The sequence below is a fragment of the Vulpes lagopus genome, chromosome 15 (genome assembly GCF_018345385.1).
Source record: "Vulpes lagopus strain Blue_001 chromosome 15, ASM1834538v1, whole genome shotgun sequence".
NCBI classification, from domain to species: domain Eukaryota; kingdom Metazoa; phylum Chordata; class Mammalia; order Carnivora; family Canidae; genus Vulpes; species Vulpes lagopus.
This window is the reverse complement of record NC_054838.1, coordinates 29,447,877-29,472,113: the sequence shown is the minus strand read 5'-3', so window position 1 is coordinate 29,472,113 and position 24,237 is coordinate 29,447,877. Positions and strand designations below refer to the sequence as shown.

The 24,237-nt window shown below is 44.7% G+C and overlaps 1 protein-coding gene across 2 annotated transcripts in view; it reads left to right on the top strand.

The window, feature by feature from the left end:
- The window catches only part of TENM4 (teneurin transmembrane protein 4), a 731,611-nt gene that overhangs the window by 691,551 nt on the left and 15,823 nt on the right, over nucleotides 1-24,237 (top strand). For both annotated transcript variants that reach the window (XM_041730444.1, XM_041730443.1), the window contains 4 exons: nucleotides 422-1,299; nucleotides 14,677-14,849; nucleotides 19,526-19,761; nucleotides 23,218-23,514. In XM_041730444.1, the coding sequence (XP_041586378.1) occupies nucleotides 422-1,299; nucleotides 14,677-14,849; nucleotides 19,526-19,761; nucleotides 23,218-23,514 (1,584 nt within the window). The remainder of the gene's footprint in view (nucleotides 1-421; nucleotides 1,300-14,676; nucleotides 14,850-19,525; nucleotides 19,762-23,217; nucleotides 23,515-24,237) is intronic.

Genomic DNA, 24,237 nt, shown 5'->3' with positions numbered 1-24,237 from the left:
GACCATCAGGTATTTCAGCGACAGTTCTTGCATGGTTTCCCTCTGATTAGGGGGCTGGCATCCATTGTTTGTCTGTTTTTTTAAAGCAAGTTTTTTTTTTTTTAAAGATTTTTATTGATTCATGAAAGACGCAGAAAGAGAGGCAGAGACACAGGCAGAGGGAGAAGCAGACTCCATGCAGGGAGCCTCACGTGGGACTTGATCCTGGGACTCCAGGATCACGCCCTGGGCTGAAGGCAGCGCTAAACCACTGAGTCACCCGGGCTGCCCTGGCATCCATTGTTGATGACAGGCCACTGTGAGATCAGGCAGGAGAGTGTGTTAAAGGCACTGAGGACATTATCACGAGCTATACATGCCAGGGGAGGAAGAGTGGTGGGCAGCTTGCCAGGCGTCTGAGTATCAGTGTCTCTGTTGTCAGGTTCGCCTGGAGTGGCCCACAGACTTAGCCATCAACCCAATGGACAACTCCCTCTACGTCCTTGACAACAATGTGGTCCTGCAAATCTCTGAAAACCACCAGGTGCGCATCGTCGCTGGGAGACCCATGCACTGCCAGGTCCCCGGCATCGACCACTTCCTGCTGAGCAAGGTGGCCATCCATGCAACCCTGGAGTCAGCCACCGCGTTAGCTGTCTCACACAACGGGGTCCTATACATTGCTGAGACTGATGAGAAGAAGACCAACCGCATCAGACAGGTCACCACTAGTGGAGAGATCTCACTGGTTGCTGGGGCCCCTAGTGGCTGTGACTGTAAAAACGATGCCAACTGTGACTGTTTCTCTGGAGATGATGGCTATGCCAAGGATGCAAAGCTGAACACCCCATCTTCCTTGGCTGTGTGTGCTGATGGGGAGCTCTATGTGGCTGACCTGGGGAATATCCGAATTCGGTTTATCAGGAAGAACAAGCCCTTTCTCAACACCCAGAACATGTATGAGCTGTCCTCACCAATTGACCAGGAGCTCTACCTGTTTGACACCAGTGGAAAGCATCTGTACACCCAAAGTCTACCCACAGGAGATTACCTGTATAACTTCACCTACACTGGGGACGGCGACGTCACACTCATCACAGACAACAATGGCAACATGGTGAACGTCCGCCGAGACTCGACCGGGATGCCCCTCTGGCTGGTGGTCCCCGATGGCCAGGTGTACTGGGTGACTATGGGCACCAACAGCGCACTCAAGAGTGTGACCACACAAGGCCATGAGTTGGCCATGATGACATACCATGGTAATTCTGGCCTTCTGGCAACCAAGAGCAATGAAAATGGATGGACAACATTTTATGAGTAAGTATCACAAGGGTATTTGATGATTTTATTTCATGAGGTATATTGTACGGTTAGAGCTGAGTTGATGGAGTGGTAATTTGGGGATATATTTCATTTTGGCTCAGAATTTGAGATGCAAACCATTACCTACAATGTGTTCTGCATGTTCATATTACAGCCAATTGCTCCTAGGAAGGAATGTGATGTAGTGGAAAAGGCATGAATTTTGGCATTAGGAGACTTGGGCTTGCATCTTTCTAGGCCTCCGTTGTCACATCTGTACAATGGAAATAGCTGCCCAGCATCCCACAGGGAGGTAATGTAGATAAAATGCACTTGAGAGAATGCTAGTATCTGCGTATGACCACTTCCAGAAACAATGGCAAGGGGAGAAAGAACAGGTCCATGCAGATGAATTTCCCACATAATTGAAGCTCACATCTTCAAGTTTCAGAACTTTTTTTTCATTTTAACATTTTGGGTGTCACTTAACAAATGCTTTCTGCGCCTCCTTTCTCAAACCCATTATAGAGATATAATGGGTTTGAGGCAAGATCATTAATAAGGAACAACCACAATTGCATTTTATGCCAGAGGAGAGGATATGAGGCTACAGAACCCTTTGCCCCTGGCCAAAGAGGATGGAAAACTGTTCTTTAGTCAGCTCCCCTGTCACAGGGTATCATTTTACTGCCTCCTTCCTCAGCGTGGCACTATCGTGTCACTGTGTGTTTCATCAGTGGTGGCACCCACCACAAGGAGAGCACTTCCCTTCCCCTCATCTAAGGTAGGGCTTCTTGAGTAGTGTGATCGGAAAATCAGAAGTCCAGCTTATTCCAGTCCTAGCCAGAATCAAATACATATGCATCTGAGATCCTTCTCTAGGAGCTAGTGTAATGAATGGACATTGTATCTTCTCTTTTTGCTACTTAGATCTTTTTAAGATTTTTTTTTCAAGGTCTTAGCCATGTTCCAAACAACTGCGACTACTGAAAATATGCCCATTAATTAGCTAAGTATGCAGGACGTGGGGAAGGAAGTAGCCTTGTTGAGCACCAGAGATGGGCTAGGAATCACATTATTGTATTGAATGCTCGTAACAGCTCTGGAAGATGAGTGACAGTATCCGTTTTATAGAAATAGAAACTGAGTCTCAGAGAAGGTCTCTGCTACATAGTGAGAACATGGCAGAACCAGGATCACAACCAAAGTCTGATGCCAGAGCTCCTGCTGTCATGTCAGCTCTGCCCTGCTGCCTCCTGCTGAGTTTGTTAATCCCAAATGAACTCAAATCCTTGAACTGTAAATTTTTCTCAAGCTTGATCAAGCATCAGTTCCTCATAGTCCTAGAATCCAAAGGCAACAGATCTATAATAGACTTTTAAACACAATTTGCACCAAAAAAATGTCACAGCAATTTGTACAAAGTTCACTGGCTAAATTCCTGTGGCCAAACAAGGGCCTTGTTAATTACAACGAAAGACAAAGATCCAGGAAAACAGCAATTATCTTGATTAACCCATTGAAATGGAAATACACTAAATAATTCAATTTTCCTCTATTGCCCAATGGAAATCTCTTATACGTTATTTAGCCAATTCAGGGGTTCCTTTGACAGAGCAAGCCGGCACACTCAATTAGTTCCCAAGGTCATGCCTTCAAATCCCAAACTGAATGCTTACACTTTGCTGCAACCACTACTCTCAACCAACCCTGAAATCTAAAACCATTGCCTATACCTCCACCACAAAGGATCCCATCCCCTGCTGCCTGTCTTCCTTGATGAAATACATGGTAATAGTTGTTTTATGAAGAAGAAAAAGGTAGTATAATCACTTTTATGAAATGGGATTTGGAATTCCAAAGAATCCCCTGAGAATGGAAGGTTAAAGCCCTAAAATTAAAAGAGAAACTTACTTATATTGACATCCCACTGTGTGCCAGGATCTTTCCAATTTCATTTTCACAGCAACCTCAGACCAGAGAAATTATCATCTGCAGTTTCTACAGATGAACTAACTGAGGCACAGAGAGATTAGGAACCAGTGTAAGGGCAGCCCTGGTGGCGCAGTGGTTTGGCGCCGCCTGTGGCCCAGGGCGTGATCCTGGGGACCCTGGATCGAGTCCCACGTCGGGCTCTCTGTATGATGCCTGCTTCTTCCTCTGCCTGTGTCTCTGCCTCTTTCTCTCTCTCTCTCTCTGTCTCTATGAATAAATAAATAAAATCTTAAAAAATAAAAAAATAACCAGTGTAAAATGACACAGTGAGTCATAGCAGAGCCAGAACACAAGTGTGTGTTCTTTCACCGATACCAAATAGGTTCACCTAAGTTCTCTGTGACTTCTCTGTATGGTGGGGATAAAAATAGTATCTGTTTCATGGGAACAGCCTGAGGTTCAAAATGTCAATGGAGATAAACTATGGAAAACGCAATGTCCCATTCATCAGCAGTCCTCAACTGATAGCTGATGATACTGTCACCATCCTCCTCCTCCTCCTCGTCATTTCAAGCAATATGGGTGGACATACTAGTAATTGCAAAAATATTGTTTTGGCATGAAAGGCATTACCCAGGAGCAGCAGCAAGTAAACTAGTCAAAGGAGCAAACTAGAGTTGTAATTAAAGTAGGTAGGAATAAGAACTTACACTGAGGAGCAGAATCAAATGTCACATCTGAGGGATCAAGGTAAGAACTAGAAAAGGGGTCAGGTCTCTGAGAATATCCAAACTAGACTGGAAAAAAGGCATTCAGAATGGGTCAAGGAAAAATGGTTCAGCCTAGACTGTGAACTAAGCCAGGGTACAAAGTAGCTATTTCCACTAAATATTAGCCACGTGACTCAGGGGCTGGCTGACTGTTTTCCAGACCTACATTTCAACCAGACAGAAATCAAGCTTCCCCCACCCTTTCAGAGCCGTTATGAGGATCAACAGACTAAATAAATACTGAAGGTAAAAATACTTGCAAACTGTGAAGCTCCCAAGAAGTAAGGATGCAGAATTATCATTATTGTGCTATTTCTGTTTTCTTTTTCTTTTCCTTTTTCTTTTTCTTTCTCTTTCTCCTTTTCTTTCTTTTTAAGTAGGCTCCATGCCTAGCACAGAGTCCAACACAGGGCCTAAACTCATGACCCTGGGATCAAAACCTGAGCTGAGATCAAGAGTCAGACACTTAACTAACTGAGTCACCTAGGTCCCCCATTATTATTGTGTTTCTTAATACAGATTTTGACAGATCTTTCAAAAGCACTATTGCTCTAGTGAATTTTTTACTTTTAGCTGCATGAAGCCATTTAGTGGATTCCGATCCAAATGCTCTAATATTAAAAAAAAAAAAAATCATCCCGGGCTTGCCTGTAACAGGGGCTGTTACCAAAACAAGTTTTAAGTTGGCTTTATTGATCCTTTCAACAGATTAAATAATACATCTAAAATAAACATCATACACTTCAGAGCAACTTAAAGAGTTCACAATTCTGGGGAATGAAGATTACCTTCCCCGCATCAGCCCACAGGCCTGCTGGCAGAAAACCTCCAAGAATTCTGTAATGTAATCCTCATCTCCAGTGTGTGGCATCATTAATTTCAGACTTGGGCTCCTGGCCAGATGGCATTTGGTGGCTAAGAAAATGCCCTGGTGAGCATGAGGCAGGTTCCAAAACTCTCATGCTGGGTGGGCATGAGTAGCTGGCTTCTCTAAGATTCACAGGGGTAAGTGGCTCTGGCATCCCACAGTGTCCTGTGACAGCTCCTGTCATAGTTATGCTCACACTAAATACTGTGAGACCTGAACTAATTTACCTCTATCTTAAGTTTAGGGCTTACCACCTAGTAGGTGCTCAGTAAATATTTTGAATGAAATGTAAATACAGGGAAGGGAGGAAAAATATACTGTAGTAAGTAGAGTATCACATCCCAGCTCCAGCATTATCAGGGCACCCAGCAGGACACAGAATTCACCTCAAATGGTTCATTCAAATAAAGACACTTAGCTTTGGGGTTTCACTGGAAGATGTAAGAAAGTAGAAAGTGCATCATTTCCAAACTTACGATGGGAATAAGCTAGACAAATGGCAGATTTGTGAGCTTTTCTTAAACTCCTTCTCTAAGGTCACAGGGCAACCACCTAACCAGATCCAAGGAGAGAGAGAGACTCTTGAAGAGAAAGACAAGATGTACATACTAGCTTACCGGGGGTAAATGCAGCTGATAAGAAGGGTGCAGCTCAGATGGCTGGCAAATTTATGAAGGCTAAGTATGTACTGACAGGAGACTCTGAAGCCCTGGGAGGCTGCAGAAACTGTGTGGGAGAGCCCACATCCTCTTCATAACTTCTCTCCACCAGCCCGACCAGGTACTCTCAGAAAATAGAAGGGGAAGATGGAAGAAAGCATCTACTGTGGTAGACTTGGGGGAGGGGTGTAGCCGCTGCCGAGCGAGGGGCACAAATATCTGCCTGCTGCACCCAGACCTTCTCTCACATATGGTACAAAAGCCTTCATCTGTGGAGAGATGGGCAACTAACATGGCCCTCCTTAGGCACTGTTGGAGACCCATTGCTGCTGAATGAGGGAAGAAAAAAATATTTTAACTTCTGTCAGGAGGGGAGAGGGACATGTAATGGGCCCAGAATTATAACAGGAAAAGGGGCAGGAGCTGAAGAGGCCACCCTCCTGAGACTCCAGGACACATGGATACATAACACTAAGGCTTACTCAGAACAGTGGAGAACTCTCCTACTTACCACCTGTGGCCACCAGTTAGCTAAAAAGCTAAATGCAGCAATGGAAAGTAAAATACTACTGTGAAAGAGATAAAAGAGGGACAGCACAAACAGGGCACCTAAAGCTTAGGATGGAGTTGACACTGAGGGAAAAAAAAGTCCCCCCACAAACCAGGTTAGCACCCTAAACATGAGGTATTGCTAAAGGAACTTAAAGCCTATAATGCACTAGTTAGCCAGAAAAACATCAAATTTCAAAGCCAGTCCAAATCCTAAGTTAACCCATACCCCTTTGCTAAAGTCCTAGTAGAAGGAAACTCATACCCATTTCTATGCATAAAACCTGTTAGCTCATTCTCTAGTGTGCTACACAAGATGCCACACTTCTAGTGAACAAACAAAAAGACTAGAAAAAGTGACACACTCCCGAGAGACAAAGGAATCACCAGAACCACATGATTCTATAGATAGGACACAGATGTTGAAACTATCTTTCAGGGGATTTGAAATAACTGTAATTATGTTAAAAGCTCTAATGGAAAAGGAAAAGGTGAACAATATGAAAGATCAGATGGATAATTTCAGCAGAGAAATGGAAACTATAAGAAAAAATTAAATGAGGGGCACCTGAGTGGCTCCACTGGTTGGGCTCAGGCCATGATCCTGGGGTCCTGGGGTGGAATCCCACCCACATAAGGCTCCCTGCCCCCTCATCAGGGAGTCTGCTTCCCTCTTTGCCCCTCCCACTCCTCATCCGCACTTCCTCTCTGTCTCTCAAATAAATAAAATCTTTTAAAAAAAGAATAAGAAAGAATCAAATGGAAATCCAGGAATGAAAACCAGTTACAGAGATGAAGGATGGTCTTATCAGTAGACTGACACAGCTGAAGAAAGAAGATAGGTCATAGAAACTACCCAAACTGAAATACAAGAGGAAAAAAATAGTGGAAAAAAAAAACCTGGGCCCAAGAGCTAGGAGGCAAAATCATCTGGTCTAAGCTGTAAGTTGAAAATATTCTAAATCAAAAATCCATCTTATACGCCTAACCTACCAAACATCATAGCTTAGCCTAGCCTGCCTTAATATGTTTAGAGCACTTACATTAGCCACAGTTGGGAAAAGCATCTAAAACAAAGCCTGTTTTATAATAAAGTATTGAATATGTCATGTAATTTATCAAATACTGTACTGAAAGTGAAAAACCAGAATGGTTATGTGGGTACAGAATGGTTGTCAGTGAATTTGTCTGTTTACCCTCATGATTCAGGTGGCTGACTGGGAGCTACAGCTCATTGCTGCTGCCCAGCATCATGAAAGAGTGTCACCACAGATCACTACTGGGAGAAGATCAAAATTCAAAGTATGGTTTTCCCTGAGTTCATATCACTTTTGCAACATCATAAAGTAAAAAAACATAACTCAAACCATCATAAGTCAGGCACCACCTATAATTCAAATTCTAAGAGTAAAAGAACAAGGCAGAAGAAATATTTGAAGAAACAATGGTCAAGAATTATCCATAGGTAATGAATGACACCAAATCACAGACCCAAAAAGTTCAGAAAACGCCAAGCAAAGTACACACACACACACACACACAAATGCACATATATCTTAGGCATATATTCAACATACAAAAGAAACAGAAAATCTTGAAAGCAGTTGGAGGGGGGGACATTTTATATAGAGGAACAAAGATAAGAATTATAGTAGACTTCTCATCAGAAACCATGTAAGAAGACAGAAATGCTGAAAGGGAAAAAACAGAAACAAAAACCTGTCAACCCAGAATTCTATACCCAGGAAAAATATCTTTCACATAAAGAAACATTATAGAGGTAGAGGCAGGCATTAGGGAACCAAGAAAGAATCGTGAGGCGAAACTGAACAGCCATGACCAACCCTCAGGCTTATGGACAAGGTGGGGGCAGGAATAGGATATTGTTACTGAAGTGCCCAGTGGGAGCCATAACCATGAAGAAAAAGCTATCTCATAGAAACCATAATCATGAACAGATGCAACCACTACTAGAAATATGGCACCAAAGGAGCTGGGAACAAGGAAAACCCCTCCTGCTGTCCTCCAGTCTCTTGCCAGTGCCTACTATTGACTGAATCTAACTAGAAGCAAGCCGGAAGGGTGGCCCTAGTGATGTGGTCGGTGGGGAGGGGAGGGTCAGCTCCTGTGGGCACAGAGAAAAGCATATAATGGATCTGAGGGAAGAGAGAATAACCATCACAGACACTGTCTGGCTCTGTGATATTACACATAAGTGGCAGAGCCAGGATTCAATCACAGATCTCCGTGAGTCCTTTCCACCAGGTGCACTTCTTCAAGTACATCAGCAAAATATGAGACCCACAGTGGTAGAATGGACCAGATCTTAGAAATTCCAAGGGCTAGAATTCACTGGTGGGACTTAATTTTGTAGGAAATAGGCAGCAGATATAAGTTTCCATTGCAGAATCCAAAAAGTACCTGGATCTGGTACAATTTTGGAAAAGATAACGATGTAGTAATGTCATTTATTATGGTGACCTAAAGCCAAGGGTACTATTCATGTGCATTGGCTGTGAATCCTAATTATTCACAGAGGATGTGGTATCCAGTTCCTCTCATTGACAGTGGTGGCATTTGAAACAATTGCAGATGAAATCATAAAAATCACATCTTTATTTTCCAACTAAAAACATCCCAATCAGCAAAAGTTGGTATCAGAGAAGCAATTTGGCATTTTCCTCACCAGCTGCAACATAGTAAGTGGCTTGAGATGTGAAATATTGAGTGTGAAGAAGAAAGCCTTGCAACGTGTGTGAAGATACCCTTTAGTGGTCCTCTTCTGAGAGCCAAGTTCACAGCAGCTATATGAATGTTTTATGTGTTTTCTTTCCCCATTCCCCAAAGATGCTCTGGGAAAATGGAGTGAAGAAAAGTCTGTGGAAAGAAATAATGAAAAGCCAATCATCTGGCCATCTCGATCATACCCCCACAATGGGGGGTTGGCATCATTACAAAGTCAATTGCAGGGGTATCAAAACAAAGCATCTCAAAGAGAAATCTTTGAGTCTTCTTGACCATTTGAGATTTCCAAACAATTTTTTCTTTAACATAGTGATGAACACAAAGGGTTTTTTTCCCCTAAAATAGCGTTACTTTTATGGGAAGCTTGATGAAAGTACACAGGCTTTAAGGTCAGATAGACTTGACTTTGAATCTAATTCCTCAACTAGCTGTGTGGTCTTGGGCAAATAAATTTCTTATTCTTTCTGAGCCTCAGCTTCACCAATTGTGAAATGACAATAATAACGCCCTCCTCAAAAAACAGTGATGAACATGGTGCTCAGTACCTAGAAGGTAACCTATGGATATTTCCCTTCCTAACACAGAAGAAGGGAGGTGAAAGGGGTAAAATTCTTAGTTTTTCCTCAATCCACATATCAAAAGAACAATAATAATATCTACTGTTTATTTACTTATGTATTCATCTAAGAAATATGTATTGAATACATTTTATATTGTAGGTACTCTTCTAAGCATGAAAATACAGATAAAGTCTCTATCCTTATGGAGCTTATAATATAGTAGGAAAAGATATAACAGACCAATAAATGTGCAAATAAGATAATAAGTATAATGCAGACAATAAAATAAAATAATGTGACCAAGATGAGAGGGCCTATCTATTTCAGGGAAGGCTTCACTGAAGTGATAACATTTGAACTGAAATATGAGTAATAAAAAGAACTAGCCATACCAGGATTGGAGGGAAGAGCATTCTCAGCAAAAGGAACAGTAAGTGTGAGCACTACAAGCCTGACTTGAGCTTGGCATGTTGGGAGAACAGAAGCAGATGTAGTGGAACACAGAAGTATGGAGGAGTAGGATTCAAAATGAATTCGGAAATAGAGGCAGGAGGGAGCAGGTCCTTCAGCCAACATTCATTCACAGTTTTGAGCACCTACTACATGCTGGCACTCTTCTAAGTTCTGGAGTACATCAGTGACCAGAGAGAGTTGACATTCTAGCGAAGGTCTCATGAGATGCTGCAGGCCCTGGTTAAAAAAAAAAAAAAAATGCATTTCACCTTAAATATGTTACCTTGTTTGAACTTCACAGTATCCTTCTAAGATAGGCGTTACTATCTTCATTTTCTAGAGAAGAAAACAGAGGGTCCCAGAGGTTATGTTATATGACACCATATAACATATCATTTGTGATTTGGTGGGGTTGATGGTTTGCAGGAAAACAGAACTGAGTGTCCATCCTCTAGTGCTGACAAGTGTAGAGCCTGTAGTCAAAGCCTAGAACGTCTGGCTCAAAGGACTTTCCCATATCAACACATTCCTTCCTCTTGATTAGAAAGGAGGAAATTTTGGTAGTATTTTAAGGAAAACCAAAACACAACTAAGCCATTGTCCAGAAGTCACCTGATCATAGAGCCAGGGTTTGAAGCAGCCATTTGGAATCCAGAGAGTGCCACAAACGATATGTCCCACCTTATTCGGTGACACCAGCCTTCTCTCTCTCAGCAGCTCTAGTAGGAAGAGAAAGGGCTCCACAGAGGGAGCATGGGGTTCAGGTGTTCAAGGTCCACAGGATAGGCAGCTCCAGTTCTTTCCTGCAGAGGAAGAAACAGCAGTGTTCTGATCACAGTTATGGATCAGACCACAGAGATATCCAATGGCATTTCCCAAGCTCTAGAAGGCACCAAAATGAATGAATAAGAGACAAGAAAATTCTATAAATTGGTTGTTCTATTTGATGTTCATTTAATTAAGACATTCAGTCCCTCTAATGGAAAATGTGAGGAGTGGAAATTACTGTTTTTCGGCCATCTCGTATAAAATGAAAACCAGATCTTGAAGGCATGAGGCTTTTCATTGTATCTTCTTCAAGCTCAATTTAATTATGTATTACAGGCCACCTTCAATAATAATTACAATTGTCTGCCTTTATGCAAAGGCTCTTTCTGTCTTGGAAACCAAAGCTCTGGGGAGATGCCTGTGGAGATAGCTGAAGTATCATTTAGTGAAAACAGTTGTTTCTGTATTTGTGCATTCAGCAGATGTTTATCATGTACCTACTGTGTGTCAAGCCTCTGTCAAGTCCTGCAGGAGATAGTGTTTGAATGAATCCTGGTCTCCCCTTTCCAACAGAGCAGCAACGGTGCCTCACATATCCAATCATGTATTCATTTATTTGTTCAAATAGTGTTCCCTGCCTATCTTCTCTCTGCCAGTCCCAGTGCTGGGGTAGAAGAGAAGAACTGAGAACCAGGCCTCCAGGTTTTCATTGCTGGCAGGTCGTAGACTCCAGATTCCTAGCCCGTCTGATTCCACAGTCCTGGCCTGACACAAGCACTCCCAGGCCAAAGCAAGTGACAATGCAGGGGACCCATTCTGTGATGCAGCTGTGCCCGAGCATCACTGGGAAAAGGGACAAGAGAGAGACCAGGGAAGGCTTTATTAGGCGGCATTTGAGCAAGACCATATTAAAATAGTATCGAAGTGACATCTGCCCCCTAATCTGTGATCTCCTTATCAATTCTAGTTGGTAGGACTCTAAAACTCCTTTTTAAGTATCTTGCATGGCATAATAAAATCTCTTGTATCCAGGTAAGTCAGGAAATTAGAGAGTCTAAGCAAAGAGTCTCAGTAAAAAGTATATACATAGGTAACAGATGTTCGGAGAACCAGACTAGAACAGCATACTCATCACATGAAACTATTGAACCAAAATGGGTCTTCCTGCTGATTTAAGATGACTCAGGATCTAACGGGAGTCAGCCTACTCATAGACCACAGATATAGCTAAGATGACCAGGGCAGCCTATTTGGGAGTCTTGATTTGGGCTCTGAAATTTGGAGTACCCTTTAGTAATATTTACTGAAAAGGCCTGGAGTTTGATATTGGCAGATATCCTTTAAGTGAGACTCTTCCATAAATGCTAGCAATTTATTTTTTTTTCTTCTAGAAAGAGGGAGAAAGAATACATGTGAGCAGAGGAGGGGAAGAGGGAGAGAGAGAATCTTAAGCAGTCTCCACACCTGGCACAGAGCCCGATGCGGGGTTCGATCACACAACTCTGAGATCATGACCTGAGCCAAAATCAAGTCAAATGCTTAACCAACTGAGCCACCCAGGCACCCCATTAATACCAGTAATTTAAAAGGGCCTCTTTCTTCCCCAAAATGGCCATGCTCATGAGCTCCCTGTGTATGGCATTATTTGGGTTGTCACAACACTTTTCTGATTATGAAAATAATCCACATTCATTATTTTAAAATCTTGGGAATATAAAATGCCACCTGTATTTACTTCCCAGAGATAACCACTCCAAACATTTTTGTAAAATTCCTTCCTAATTTCCAGCAGCCATAAAGAGTTGAAAAGAACACTACCTCCCCTAGAGTTAAAGGGAGCAGAGCTCTGAGAACATCTCCAGGTCAGAGAAGCTTTAGGGCAAACCTTCCAGATCTTTACCCCAAGACTCACCCTCTTTTCTGGTAACAATCTCTCAGAATCATCTTCTCACCTAGCTGAGGGACACCCAGTGCCTGTGCCCCTCTGGTCTGGGTTTTAAGCCACATTGGCACCTTCCCCAAAGCCAGACAGATGCTTTCTTATAAGAACCTGACTCAGTATTAAGGAAGAAAAAAATGAGAAATCATGACAAGAAGCAGATTTCCACAGAGTCAGAAGGATTGATACAGCCCATACCCTTGCCCCACCAAACCCAAGCCCAAGGTAGGTAGTAGAGATCACTGTGTTGCTTACCATCTTGGAAAGGGCTTCCATACCCCTTCTTCAGGCCTCAACAATAGAGACTTGACTGACCCCAGAGTTGGTCCTGGGTCAAGGACTGGGGTGATTCATTCAAAAGACCACTAACCAGGATCTCATTTGCAGCACACTGCTCCAGGGACTGTTGGCGTTCAGTATAAAGAGTGCTGCGGTCAGTCACAGGGATAGAAAGAATTGGCCGGGGATCCCTGGGTGGCTCAGCAGTTTAGTGCCACCTTCAGCCCAGGGCATGATCCTGGAGACCCAGAATCGAGTCCCACGTCAGGCTCCCTGCAGGAGCCTGCTTCTCCCTCTGTCTGTGTCCCTGTCTCTCTCTCCCTCTCTCTGTGTGTCTCTCATGAATAAATGAATAAAATCTTTTTAAAAAGGAAGAAAGAAAGAAAAAGAATTGGCCAAAGGCAAAATCCATGCCACACCCACATCTGACCTTGGGCAGAAAATTGCTCAGCAAAGGCCTGCCTAGTGTCACCTGAAGCCATGGAAGCCAAGCACCCAGGAGTCTCAGCAGGAAGCCAGGTGCAGCTGAAAGATCACAGGAAGAGCCAGGACAGCTAAACACTCTGGCCTTTCATTTCATCATCATTAAATCCCTCAGAGGCCCAGAAGCCTGCTTTAGTAAGAGCAAAGCAAGGGGAAATGTCCAGCAGGGAGACCAAGAGTGCATGGGGGAGACTTCCAGCTGAACCTGTGTGCCAGCTTGAGTATGAGCAGAAGTCAGGAACACTGACATCTGGATAAAGAACTTATTTTCCCATTCGCACATAAGTGCAAAAAGGCTATTAAACCTACCTTTTTACACTTCAGCCTCCCGCAATTAAAAATTATAACTGAAGTGTTAACAGACTACTCCCTGCCATCTCCCAACCGCTCTGCCGCAGCTGGAACACACACAACAGATACTTGCAAATGGACAATACAGAAAGGCCCGGTGAGGGCAGAGAAGCAAGCAGCAGCTTGGAGGCAGAGGGATCTGAGTTTGAATTTTGACTGCACCACACTTAGCAGTTGTGGGACCTTGAGCAAGTGACTTCACTTTTCTGAGCCTCCTCCCAAAAAGGAAATAATTTATACCTTTTAGACAAGTTGCAAGGAGAAGGTGAAAGAACGTATGAAAAGCACTATGCCTTATACACTGTAGGTGTTCAGTAATGGTAGGCATTTCTCTTATTATCAGGAATGGTAAAGAGAATTAAGATTCAATTGTCATGCTTCAGAAAGCCCACACCAGAGCAAAGCTGTGAGTTCTGACAACTGCAAATACATAGCTGCCTGGTGCTTGATGTGAAATCTAGATGGGAAGGGGTTGCAAGAACCCATCTGTTTAGCCTCCTTATGTGATAACAGTATCCGGGTTTGAATCAGGGTCTGCAGCTTTGAAGGAAGCCCCATCTCTTTTGTTGTTCAGGAAAAACCTGTATAACATTTTTCAGGGTTTTGAGAGGGTATTCAAGCATCAGGTTTGCTCCCCTATACACATCTGGGAGTTCCCCAGCTCTAAGACTCTGGGTCAGCAGTCTCCCATCAGCTCACCCTGCATAGGTGGGTATTAGTTTGTAGCTACAGGCCACTCCTACATGTTTCTCACAATAATCCTGGGAGGAAGGCAGGGCAGGAGTCATCATCTCTACATTACGGAATCAGCAAAGGAAGACTCAGAGAGGTAAGTGATTTTTGCCTGTCATCAGATATCAGGAGGTGGAGCCACTTCCTAAAAACCGTGTACAAGGAGATGTTGGAGACTCGGCAATGTATCCAACCAGAAAGCAAAGCAGAACACGCAAAACTGGCACAGAGTAGAACATGCCAAGCTCCAGCGATAGCACCATTATATTTCTGTTACTCAGAGCCACCCCTTGGTTTTCAGGTATGACAGCTTTGGCCGCCTGACAAATGTGACCTTCCCTACTGGCCAGGTGAGCAGTTTCCGAAGTGATACAGACAGCTCGGTGCATGTCCAGGTAGAGACCTCCAGCAAGGATGATGTCACCATAACCACCAACCTGTCTGCTTCAGGTGCCTTCTATACATTGTTGCAAGGTAAGCCAGGTCCGGGGCGGGGGGGGGGGGGCCGCGCTGGCAGATTTCAAGGCAGAGGGGTGAAGGGACCCCTTTAGAAGAGGATGTAAGAAATAAGCCACTACTATGAGCCGCCCAAGAACAAGGAAGACTTAACAGCTGGTTTATCTCTGAATTGCCATCTAATGTGCAAAACACACCAGACTGAGTCTTGTATGGTCTCTTCCAGAAGCTTCAGAGTAGTAGTCCATTGTCTCTTCCCATTATCATCAGAACAAAGGGTAGAGAATTCACTAGCTGCTAATCAGGTGACCTCACTCTTCCACCGTTCTAATGGCTCCTGGATTAAAGACTTGCTCTCACACTGCTGTGGGTGAGGACATAGGACAGTAATAATTATACCTAATCACAAAAAGGATCTCAGCATGGAGAAGTCTGTCCTAAAGCTCAGGTGAGAACAGTTTGTGCCTTCTCTAGGATTCCATAGAGAAGAGACCCTTCTCTGCATCCATCAAATAATCACTGGTATGACCTGACCTTTTAGCTTTGGGTAAATTACAGTGATAAAACTTTTCTGTGAACTGTCTGCCTCAATTGTCCTCATGGGACATGGTGACCCAGAGTAGAGCTCACAACAAGCTCACAAGTAGATCCAACAGCTTTGTTGGATCTAGTAAGCATGAAAAAAAAAAGAAAGAAAGGGGAAGCCTCTCTTACTAGGGAAAGCCTTACTCATTTCTCCCCCCCCAACCCCCGATGGCTTTTGGTACTCCCAAAAGCTTTGACACAAGCAGTCAAAAGAGGCTTGGGCTAGGAGTCAGAGGCCCAAATTCTAGTCCTGACTCTGCGCATCATGACGGCCCTCAATTTTCTCCTCGAGGAAAAGAAAGCAAGTTGAAGCCATGTTGCATGGTGTGAGGCAAGGGAAGGAGCATAAGCTCTGGGGTAGGCAGACCGGGGCCCCCTATGCCTACTGTGTCCGTTCCTACCTGTGTGAATCTCTTGGAATCACTCTTCTCTGAGCCTTAGTCTCTGGGTTTGGGAAATGGGGCAGAATTGCAATACGTGCTCAGATGATCCTTGACACAATGTACACAGAGCGACCCACATGGGCCAGCCCCATAGTATTACTCAGTACTTGTTGGATTAATCAACTAATTATTTAATAACTGGCACTTTGACTTACCATAACAAAATAACTGTATATTTTCACAACCACTTGTACTCCCAAATATAATCCTGTGCCTATAAAGAAGCTCAAAGAACAATAGCCATTCTCAATCAAAGAAAGAGAAATGATATCCTGCATTTCCTTCCCCACCAGCATCTGTAGCAGTGGGTTGGGACATACCCCCAGTGTTTATGCTCTGACCAGGCTATTGCCAAGAGAAGGTATCAGTTCCAACCAAGGACAGCAAGGCCACTGACTGCTCAGGCATCTTATCCTTCTCTGGGGTTAAGAACTATCTTATCCACTCTACAGATCTGAGCTAGATTCCAGGATTTTTCTCAAAAGTTAGTGCAGTCTTTCTTATATTTAGGCAACTTAAAAAAAAAGATGTTATTTATTTACTCATGAGAGACACAGAGAGAGAGGCAGAGACACAGGCAGAGGGAGAAGCAGGCTCCCTGTTGGGAGCCCGTTGTGGGACTCGATCCTGGATCCTGGGATCACAACCTGAGCTGAAGTCAGGTGCCCAACCGCTGAGCCACCCAGGCATCCCTAGGCAATTTTTAAATTCAAAAGTGCCACATTTCCTCACTTAAGATGTACCATCAATTTAATAGCAACTTTTCAGCTTGGGGAGCAGTGGAGACACACTGCTCAAAATTCACACAAGGACTTAAGACACATTCCAATTTCAGAAACATTAAAGTGGGAAAAGGAAAAATTGACCTCGGAGTCCAGGAAGTATGGTACCTGTTTTTCCTCTTTGGTACCTCTGCCAAGCGCCCTTTCCTTCTTTCACACCAGGCTTAGATGCTCCACTTGCAGCCACCTCAATAGAGTCTCCATAAAAAGTTCTTTCAGCTTCATCTTATGTCTGAACTCTGGGAAGAAATAAAAAGCAGCTGCTAATGAGGGGCAGGCTTGGGAAATCACAGCCCACATTAAGTGGGGATCATTTGAGATGGGCCTCTACAAGATGCCATTCCACCCAAAGTCACCATTAATGGACATATGTGCATTCAGCAAGAAGCAGCTTTAAAAGATAAATTGACACAGGCTTTTTCACCATTCAAAGGAAGTAAAATACAGATTGCCAGTGAATAATGCATAGCAAGTTTAAGGCAGATCTTAGGATTCTGTTTGTGTGAGAAAGAACAGGAGAAGAATGGAGGGGGGAAGGGAGTGGCAGAGGGAGGAGCTGATCTGTTGCTGTTCTCACCAGGAAGATTCAAGGAGGGTTTCCTACAAAACTACATCTTTTTTTTTTTTTTTTTGCCTCACATAGACATAGCCTGTAATATATCTAGTTCAATCCAGCAAATGTTTACTGAGCACATACAATAATAGCAATGATAGCTAACAATTTGAAACACTTATTAAGGATAAAGTAGATGCCTAGTGTTTTATATTCATGGTCCTGTTTCAGCCTTGCCACAGCCCTATGAGATATTATGAACATCTCCATTTTCCAAATGAAGACAGTAAGTCACTGAGAGGTTCAGTGGCTTGTCCAGAGACACATGACTGGCAGGGCATTGGGACCCAGACAAAGAGGTTCCAGAATCCATTCTCTGAACCACTGATCTAAAGGCCATGGGGAGCTTTTGAAGACTCATGATCAGTACTAGAAAGGTTCAATGTGACGGATCTGTGAAATAAGGTGATGGAGCTAGAGGACAAGAGACATACGTGACGGTGACCAGTACAGTGCCAGGCACATGAAACTAGCAACAGCTAACATTTACACAACACTCAATACCTGCCCAGTACTGTCCTCGGCCCTTCACATTCATTATCCCGCTTAATCCTATGAGCTAAGAGTATAGTTATTATCCCCAAGGTACAGATAAAGAACCAGAGGCACACGAGGTTAAGGAATTTGCCCAAGAGAGTGGCAAGGTTGGGACTTGAACATTGATAACCAGGCTCCAAAAGCCATGCTCTCAATCTCTGGACAGTAGCACCTCTCACAGCGGGCACTTAGGTATTTGAGAATGCCTTCTCTACCGGAGTGGTAAGTCCTGCAATTCCTCGGCTACAGGACCACTAATGAACCCCAGAAAGAGCCGCCTGAGTGGCTCAGTGGTTGAGCATCTGCCTTTGGCTCAGGTTGTGATCCTGGGGTCTGGGATCGAGTCCCACATCAGGCTCCCCACAGGGAGCCTGCTTCTCCCTCTGCCTGTGTCTCTGCCTCTCTTTCTGTGTCTCTCATGAATAAATAAATAAAATCTTTAAAACAGACCAAAAAAAGAGGCTAATGGAAGGAGAGGCATTCGTTCTGACCAAGGAACTGAGGAAGCGTCTGGGAAGAGATGACAATTAAGCAGAGCCTTGAAGGGAGGACTTAGGTTATTGAAGAGGAGGGGCAGGTGCAGACAGAAGCACCAGCTGAAGAAGAGCAAGAGGCAGAAGGTGACAGCACAAACTCAGATGTTTCCATTTCTAGAAAAGAATTGTGTGCATTTTATAACTGAAAGTTACTCTTCCCCAGAAGTTTCTTTTAGCTAAAGATCCTAATTTAAATGTTTTAATCAGGTTTAAAATATCCAAATCAGATTATTTTTAAATCATTGGTATATCTATGCACATATATGTATATATGAGACAGTGACTTAAAACATATATATATTTGACATTTTGTCAGTGATTTAAGTATCAGAGTTATTTCTCACCTGATTATAAAGAATATTGTTACCTGGTATATATTAAGAACCTTAAAAATGATCAACCCTTTGTCCTAGTAATCCTAACTTAACCCAAAATGAAGACAGTGATTTATCCAAAAAGTATATTTTTAATACAGATGTAATTCACATGCTATAAATTTCACCCTATAAAATTAAAAACATACAGTTCACCCTTTTAAAGAATACAATTCAGAGGGTTTTAGTATATTTACAAAGCTGTGAATTATTAATGCTATCTAATTCTGGAAAATTGTTATCACTCCCAAGAAGAAAGCTCATATTCATTAGCGATCACTCTCCATTCTACCCTTCCCTCACTAATCTACTTTCCGTCTCTATGAATTGGCCTCTTCTGGACATTTCATAGAAATGGACTAACACATCATGTGGTCTTTTGTGTCTGACTTCTTTCACTTAGCATAATGTTTACAATATATTTATTTGCAGTGTCACTTTGTAATTATGAAAAACTGGAAAAAATATCCACTTGAGAGTTGCTTAGATAAATTATAGTATTTCCACTTAATGAAATACTATGCAGTCCTTAAGAGAAGCATTTATGAGAAATATTCAATAATATAATACAATGATCAGTGAAAAACTATAAGCAATTACTTCAAACGATAAATATATTCAGAAATATCCTAAAGTCTAGGAATATACAAAATATTACAATGACTTTCTTTGGGTATTGAGATCCTGGACGATCTCCCTCTAGTTTTCTTCAATGACATATAGTCAGACAAACCCATTTAAAAACACACCACTGCCCCTGCCATGTACACGCCTCCTGCCGTCCCAGCCCTCTGAGCAGAGCCCATCCCTCTCCCCTCCCTCAGACCAGGTCCGGAACAGCTACTACATCGGGGCCGACGGCTCCCTGCGGCTGCTGCTGGCCAACGGCATGGAGGTGGCGCTGCAGACCGAGCCCCACCTGCTGGCTGGCACCGTCAACCCCACCGTAGGCAAGAGGAACGTCACGCTGCCCATCGACAATGGCCTGAACCTGGTGGAGTGGCGGCAGCGCAAGGAGCAGGCTCGGGGCCAGGTCACTGTCTTCGGGCGCCGGCTGCGGGTGAGCAAGGCCGGGTCGGGAAGGTCTCAGCCCCTGGAGGGGGCAGGCGCCTGGCAGGGTGGCGCGCGGAGGGGGTGTAGGGAGAGAGAACGAGGACCAATCTGGAGAACCAGCTTCCCTTCTTGAAACTGGCCCTGGGGGAGAAATTGTTCCTGGGCCCTTTGCAAAAGGGGGAAAGTCAAGTAGGCAGCTCCCCCCACCCAACCGCCCACCCTGGAATTAGTCTCAAGTATCTTTTCAGTTGTTACTTGTGGAAAGACTGCCAGCTTCGGTGTTGGGCCCGAGTTGGATTTCCAGCTTCTGTTACATCCTGACTGAATTCGAGCAAATCCATACTGTCCGTTCCTTCATCCAAAGCCTTAGTTTCATTCTCCAAAAGAAATGGGAAGGATACCATCAGTTTGACAAGTTGCTACGAGAATTAGGAATAGTCAAAAAAAAAAAAAATAGAATTAGGAATAGTCTATAAAGTGCCTAATACAGAGCCTGGCACCCAGTCAGCAGGTCAATAATAATACCTACCCCTGTTGTTACTGCTCTTCTTACTACTGGTTTTGTCATTACTGTTATTCATAAGGACCAGAATTCAGTTTAGCTGTCTGGATCCTAAGCCACATCCTCTGCTCTTTCCAGGCAGTTATCTCCTCCTCAATGAGCAAAACGACCTCCCACCGCACCTGTCCCTGCCCGTGGTTGGCACGTGTGGTCTGGCAGTTCAGAGTGCTTTTCAGTGTGTGGCTGCCCTGAACCAGCCCCTTCTCTGCCTCACTCCCCATGTTTCTGTAGAGTGTTCCCTCTGGCCCAGGCCCAATCGCCCAGCTGCTTTTTCCTCCAGCTTCAGAATGGAAGGTGAGGAGGAGCAGGACAATGAAGAAACTAACCCTGACTTTCAGCACGGCACCTTGCAGACCCCTGGTGCTCTACAGACACTTGCTGGGCTGACGGGAACCACAGAACCGGCTAGATGTTATGTTCCTGATTCCTAAAACCCACAGAAGCATCCTCCTGCAGCACAGCCAGGGCTGTCTTGACAGCCAGTATCACACAACTAGAACCCAGAACACCAGGCTTCCTGTGTTTCCTCAACAGCCAAGGACTCCAGGAAAAATCAAATGTGGAAAAGAGCCTTCCACCAGTTCCCTGAGGAAGGCCTGGCTGCCTGCACTGTCTGTGGCCTGCCAGCATCTGCAGCCTCACCGAGGAGCCCCTTGTGCACCCCAGGCCATGTGCTAAACGGAAAATTTGACCTTGCTCTGATTCCTGCCTGGGCCTGGTGTGTAGCCCCGAGTGACTCCTCTGCGCCTCACACTCCTCTGCGGAAAGCAGATAATATATTCCGAGTACCTAGCCCAGTGATGGTAGACCCCAGGTGCTCAATAAACAGCAGCGATTAGTGCTAGGAGGATTTCCCCTCTGCAGTGTGAACTGGACCAGAAGTTTCCCAGGCTTTAATTGGTCCCTCTCTCAGCCTGAGATTAATGGTGCTCTAGTCGGGTGGCCACATCTCTGCGTCCTCCCAAAATAAATGGCCACCCACAGTGGCGGCATGTGGAATTAGAATGTTAGCCGGGTGCACCGCCCCATAATGGAGCTCATTTTTTATACAACTGGGAACTTTTTTAATAAAGAAAGATGTAAAATAATCTCATTGCCGCCGCTGCCGAGCACAGGAAGCATTAGGTGGTTCCCCAGTGAGCTGCTTAATTCAATTTTATTAATTTTGCCACAGAGGTTTAGCTCCCCTTCACTAGGGGTCCTCTGGCGGGGGTGAGGGGGGCAGCTGGCTGGGTGGCACCTCCTAAGGGGGCAGTCACAGGGACCTTGCAAAAGATGCTTTTAAATAGCCCCCGTCATTGGTGGTGGTACAAACCCTGAATCTTCCTTTGCCCTCCAGGCAAAGAACACAGCTTCAGTCTCCAGCGCTCCGATTTTTCTTGGGAATTGTCTGCCACACTGTTTTTGCTCTACAATTGTGTTTGATTACCCCTGGGAAGGCAACCTTATTATAACCAGGCCATTCACAGCTAAAGTTGTCTCAGCATCATTATAAATCCTTATTTTCAAGGTTTGAGAATTTGTTTGGAAAGAAGGGGGAAACGCACATGTCTCTACTTTCTCTGAGAATGACCGTGATCATTTGCTCTTAATGGAAATAATTGCAATCATTAATTCAGGACCTTCCATGCACCCAGAACTCCACTAGGTAATTTACTTGGGCTGCTTCAGTCCTCACAGTAGCCCAGCCGTTTCACAGAGGATAAAAAACGAGACTCAGAGGGAACGACGCTTGCCCAAGGTCACACAGAAAAGTGGGTCACAGCACTGAGGCTGGAATCCTGGCCTTAAATCCTAGACATGAGCCCTTTTTACCTGCAGGGCATTTCGCTGCCGTGGTCCACATGTGTGCTTTTGCATCATGTGACCTACATCGTCTGCTTTCTTCTTGTGTTTTCTTTACGACTTGTCAAACTTAACTTGCGACTAATGAAAGAGTCAGAAAATGTGCCCAAAAGTCTTATCACCAATGAGAGGGGACCAGCATGTTAGCTTTGGAGTAGCTGGCAGTGTTTCAGGGGCAACCAGTGCCTACAGGGTGGATCCCAATACAGAAGTGGGCCTCTGAAGTAGATTTCTTTATTAAACTATGAAAAATCCTGACCTTGCTGCCCTAGCAGGAGCCCCATATCCCTAACTCCAAAAGGAAATTGAATTGTGTGCTGACCTAGCAGCTCAGGTGGAGATCATACAAGAGGATCCTGATCCTAGAGGCAGGAGTAAAGTGTGCCAAAGCTAGGACTGAGTCTGTCCCCAGGCAGCCCACAGCCAGAGAAGCTGTCCTAGACTCAAATGCACAATGCCTACCAGGGCCTTCAGGAAGAAGAAGACACCTTGGGAGTTGACCCCGGCAACCAGGGAGCCCTAACTATGGTGGCAGAGAGCAGGAGAGACCCCAGAGAGGATGGGAAGTCCAAGGCCCCAAAAAGGGACAGACACACTCAGAGGCCCCCTGAGTACTTGTTGGCAGGGCACCATAGTGAGAGTCACATCCAGATGCAGTCACTCACCTGCCAGGAGAGCTGGAGCATGTCCCTTTACTGGTCTCCTCAGCGCCAAACACTAAACACATTCCCTGGCACGTAAGAAATGGGGTCACGTGTGAATTTGCTGGACCTACTTGGCCTCTCCCATTTTAGGAGAGAGTCAAGAAGCATCTGCTTTTTTTGTCCTCATTAGAAGAAACACATCAGGAAATGATATGCACTGTCTTCAGTACTCACCACTGTTTGCTCAGCACCTGCATTGACTTTATTCTCACAATGGCCTCATGTAGTTGGCATGATTATTCGCCTTTCACGGAACTGACAGGTGATAGAGCCAGGACCCACACCCTGTCTGCTCACACCAAAGCTTTCAATGTCCAGATTAACTCATTTCTTCCTCCTACCCCTTCCCCAGGTTCACAACCGGAACCTCCTGTCCCTTGACTTTGACCGCGTGACCCGCACCGAGAAAATCTATGATGACCACCGCAAGTTCACCCTCCGGATCCTGTATGACCAGGCAGGGCGGCCCAGCCTCTGGTCACCCAGCAGCAGGCTGAATGGTGTCAATGTGACGTACTCCCCAGGGGGCCATATCGCTGGCGTCCAGAGAGGCATCATGTCTGAGAGGATGGAATACGACCAGGCAGGTCGCATCACATCCAGGATCTTCGCTGATGGGAAGACGTGGAGCTACACCTATTTAGAGAAGGCAGGTGTCCACCTCACCATCACTGGCCTTACTCCATAGGCCAGTCATTACAGCTCAACCCGTGGCCAAGCCCAGCCTGCTGACCTGAGTGGGATGGATTAGACACATGTGGTCTCCAAAAGGATAATGTTCAGAAAAATCTGCAACAGAGAACAAGGAGCCTGACAAGCATTTGAGTAGATCAGAGTGATGGTGTGGCCAGTGGGAGTTTTGGGGCAGGAGATTGTGAAAGCCTCCCATGATAGACTGGACCTGGGAAGAAGCCCAGCACTAACGGGTTTCACAGAGCAGGACTCAGGGTCTGGACCCAGGCAGGGGCCTTCGCCTAGGTCTGGGACACACAGGGTGATCTGGTCACAGAGAATAGAGCAGAAGCCTAGGGATCAGGACTTAAGCAGGAGGTGATTAATCCTGAGTTTTGAATGGTAGGCATAACTGTAGTTAATCCTTTCTGCTTCAGATTAGGATTTATTTCATCCCAGGGGCTAGGAATCAGAAAAGCCCTAACAGCAAAAGTAGTTCTCAAATAGGAGAAAATGGTAGCTTTGCTGCCTGGATGCCTCTAGGTCAGTTACCTGTTAACTTATTCCTGAAAAAGAGCCTGTACCTCAGGGCCCAGGTCCTGGCACCCACATCTTTACTTTGTTTCCTGCTTGGTGGCCAGCTGCCCAGGGCCAGTGCTGTGATTGCTCTGTGGTCAGTCTTCCGCACCCTGTGCTAGGT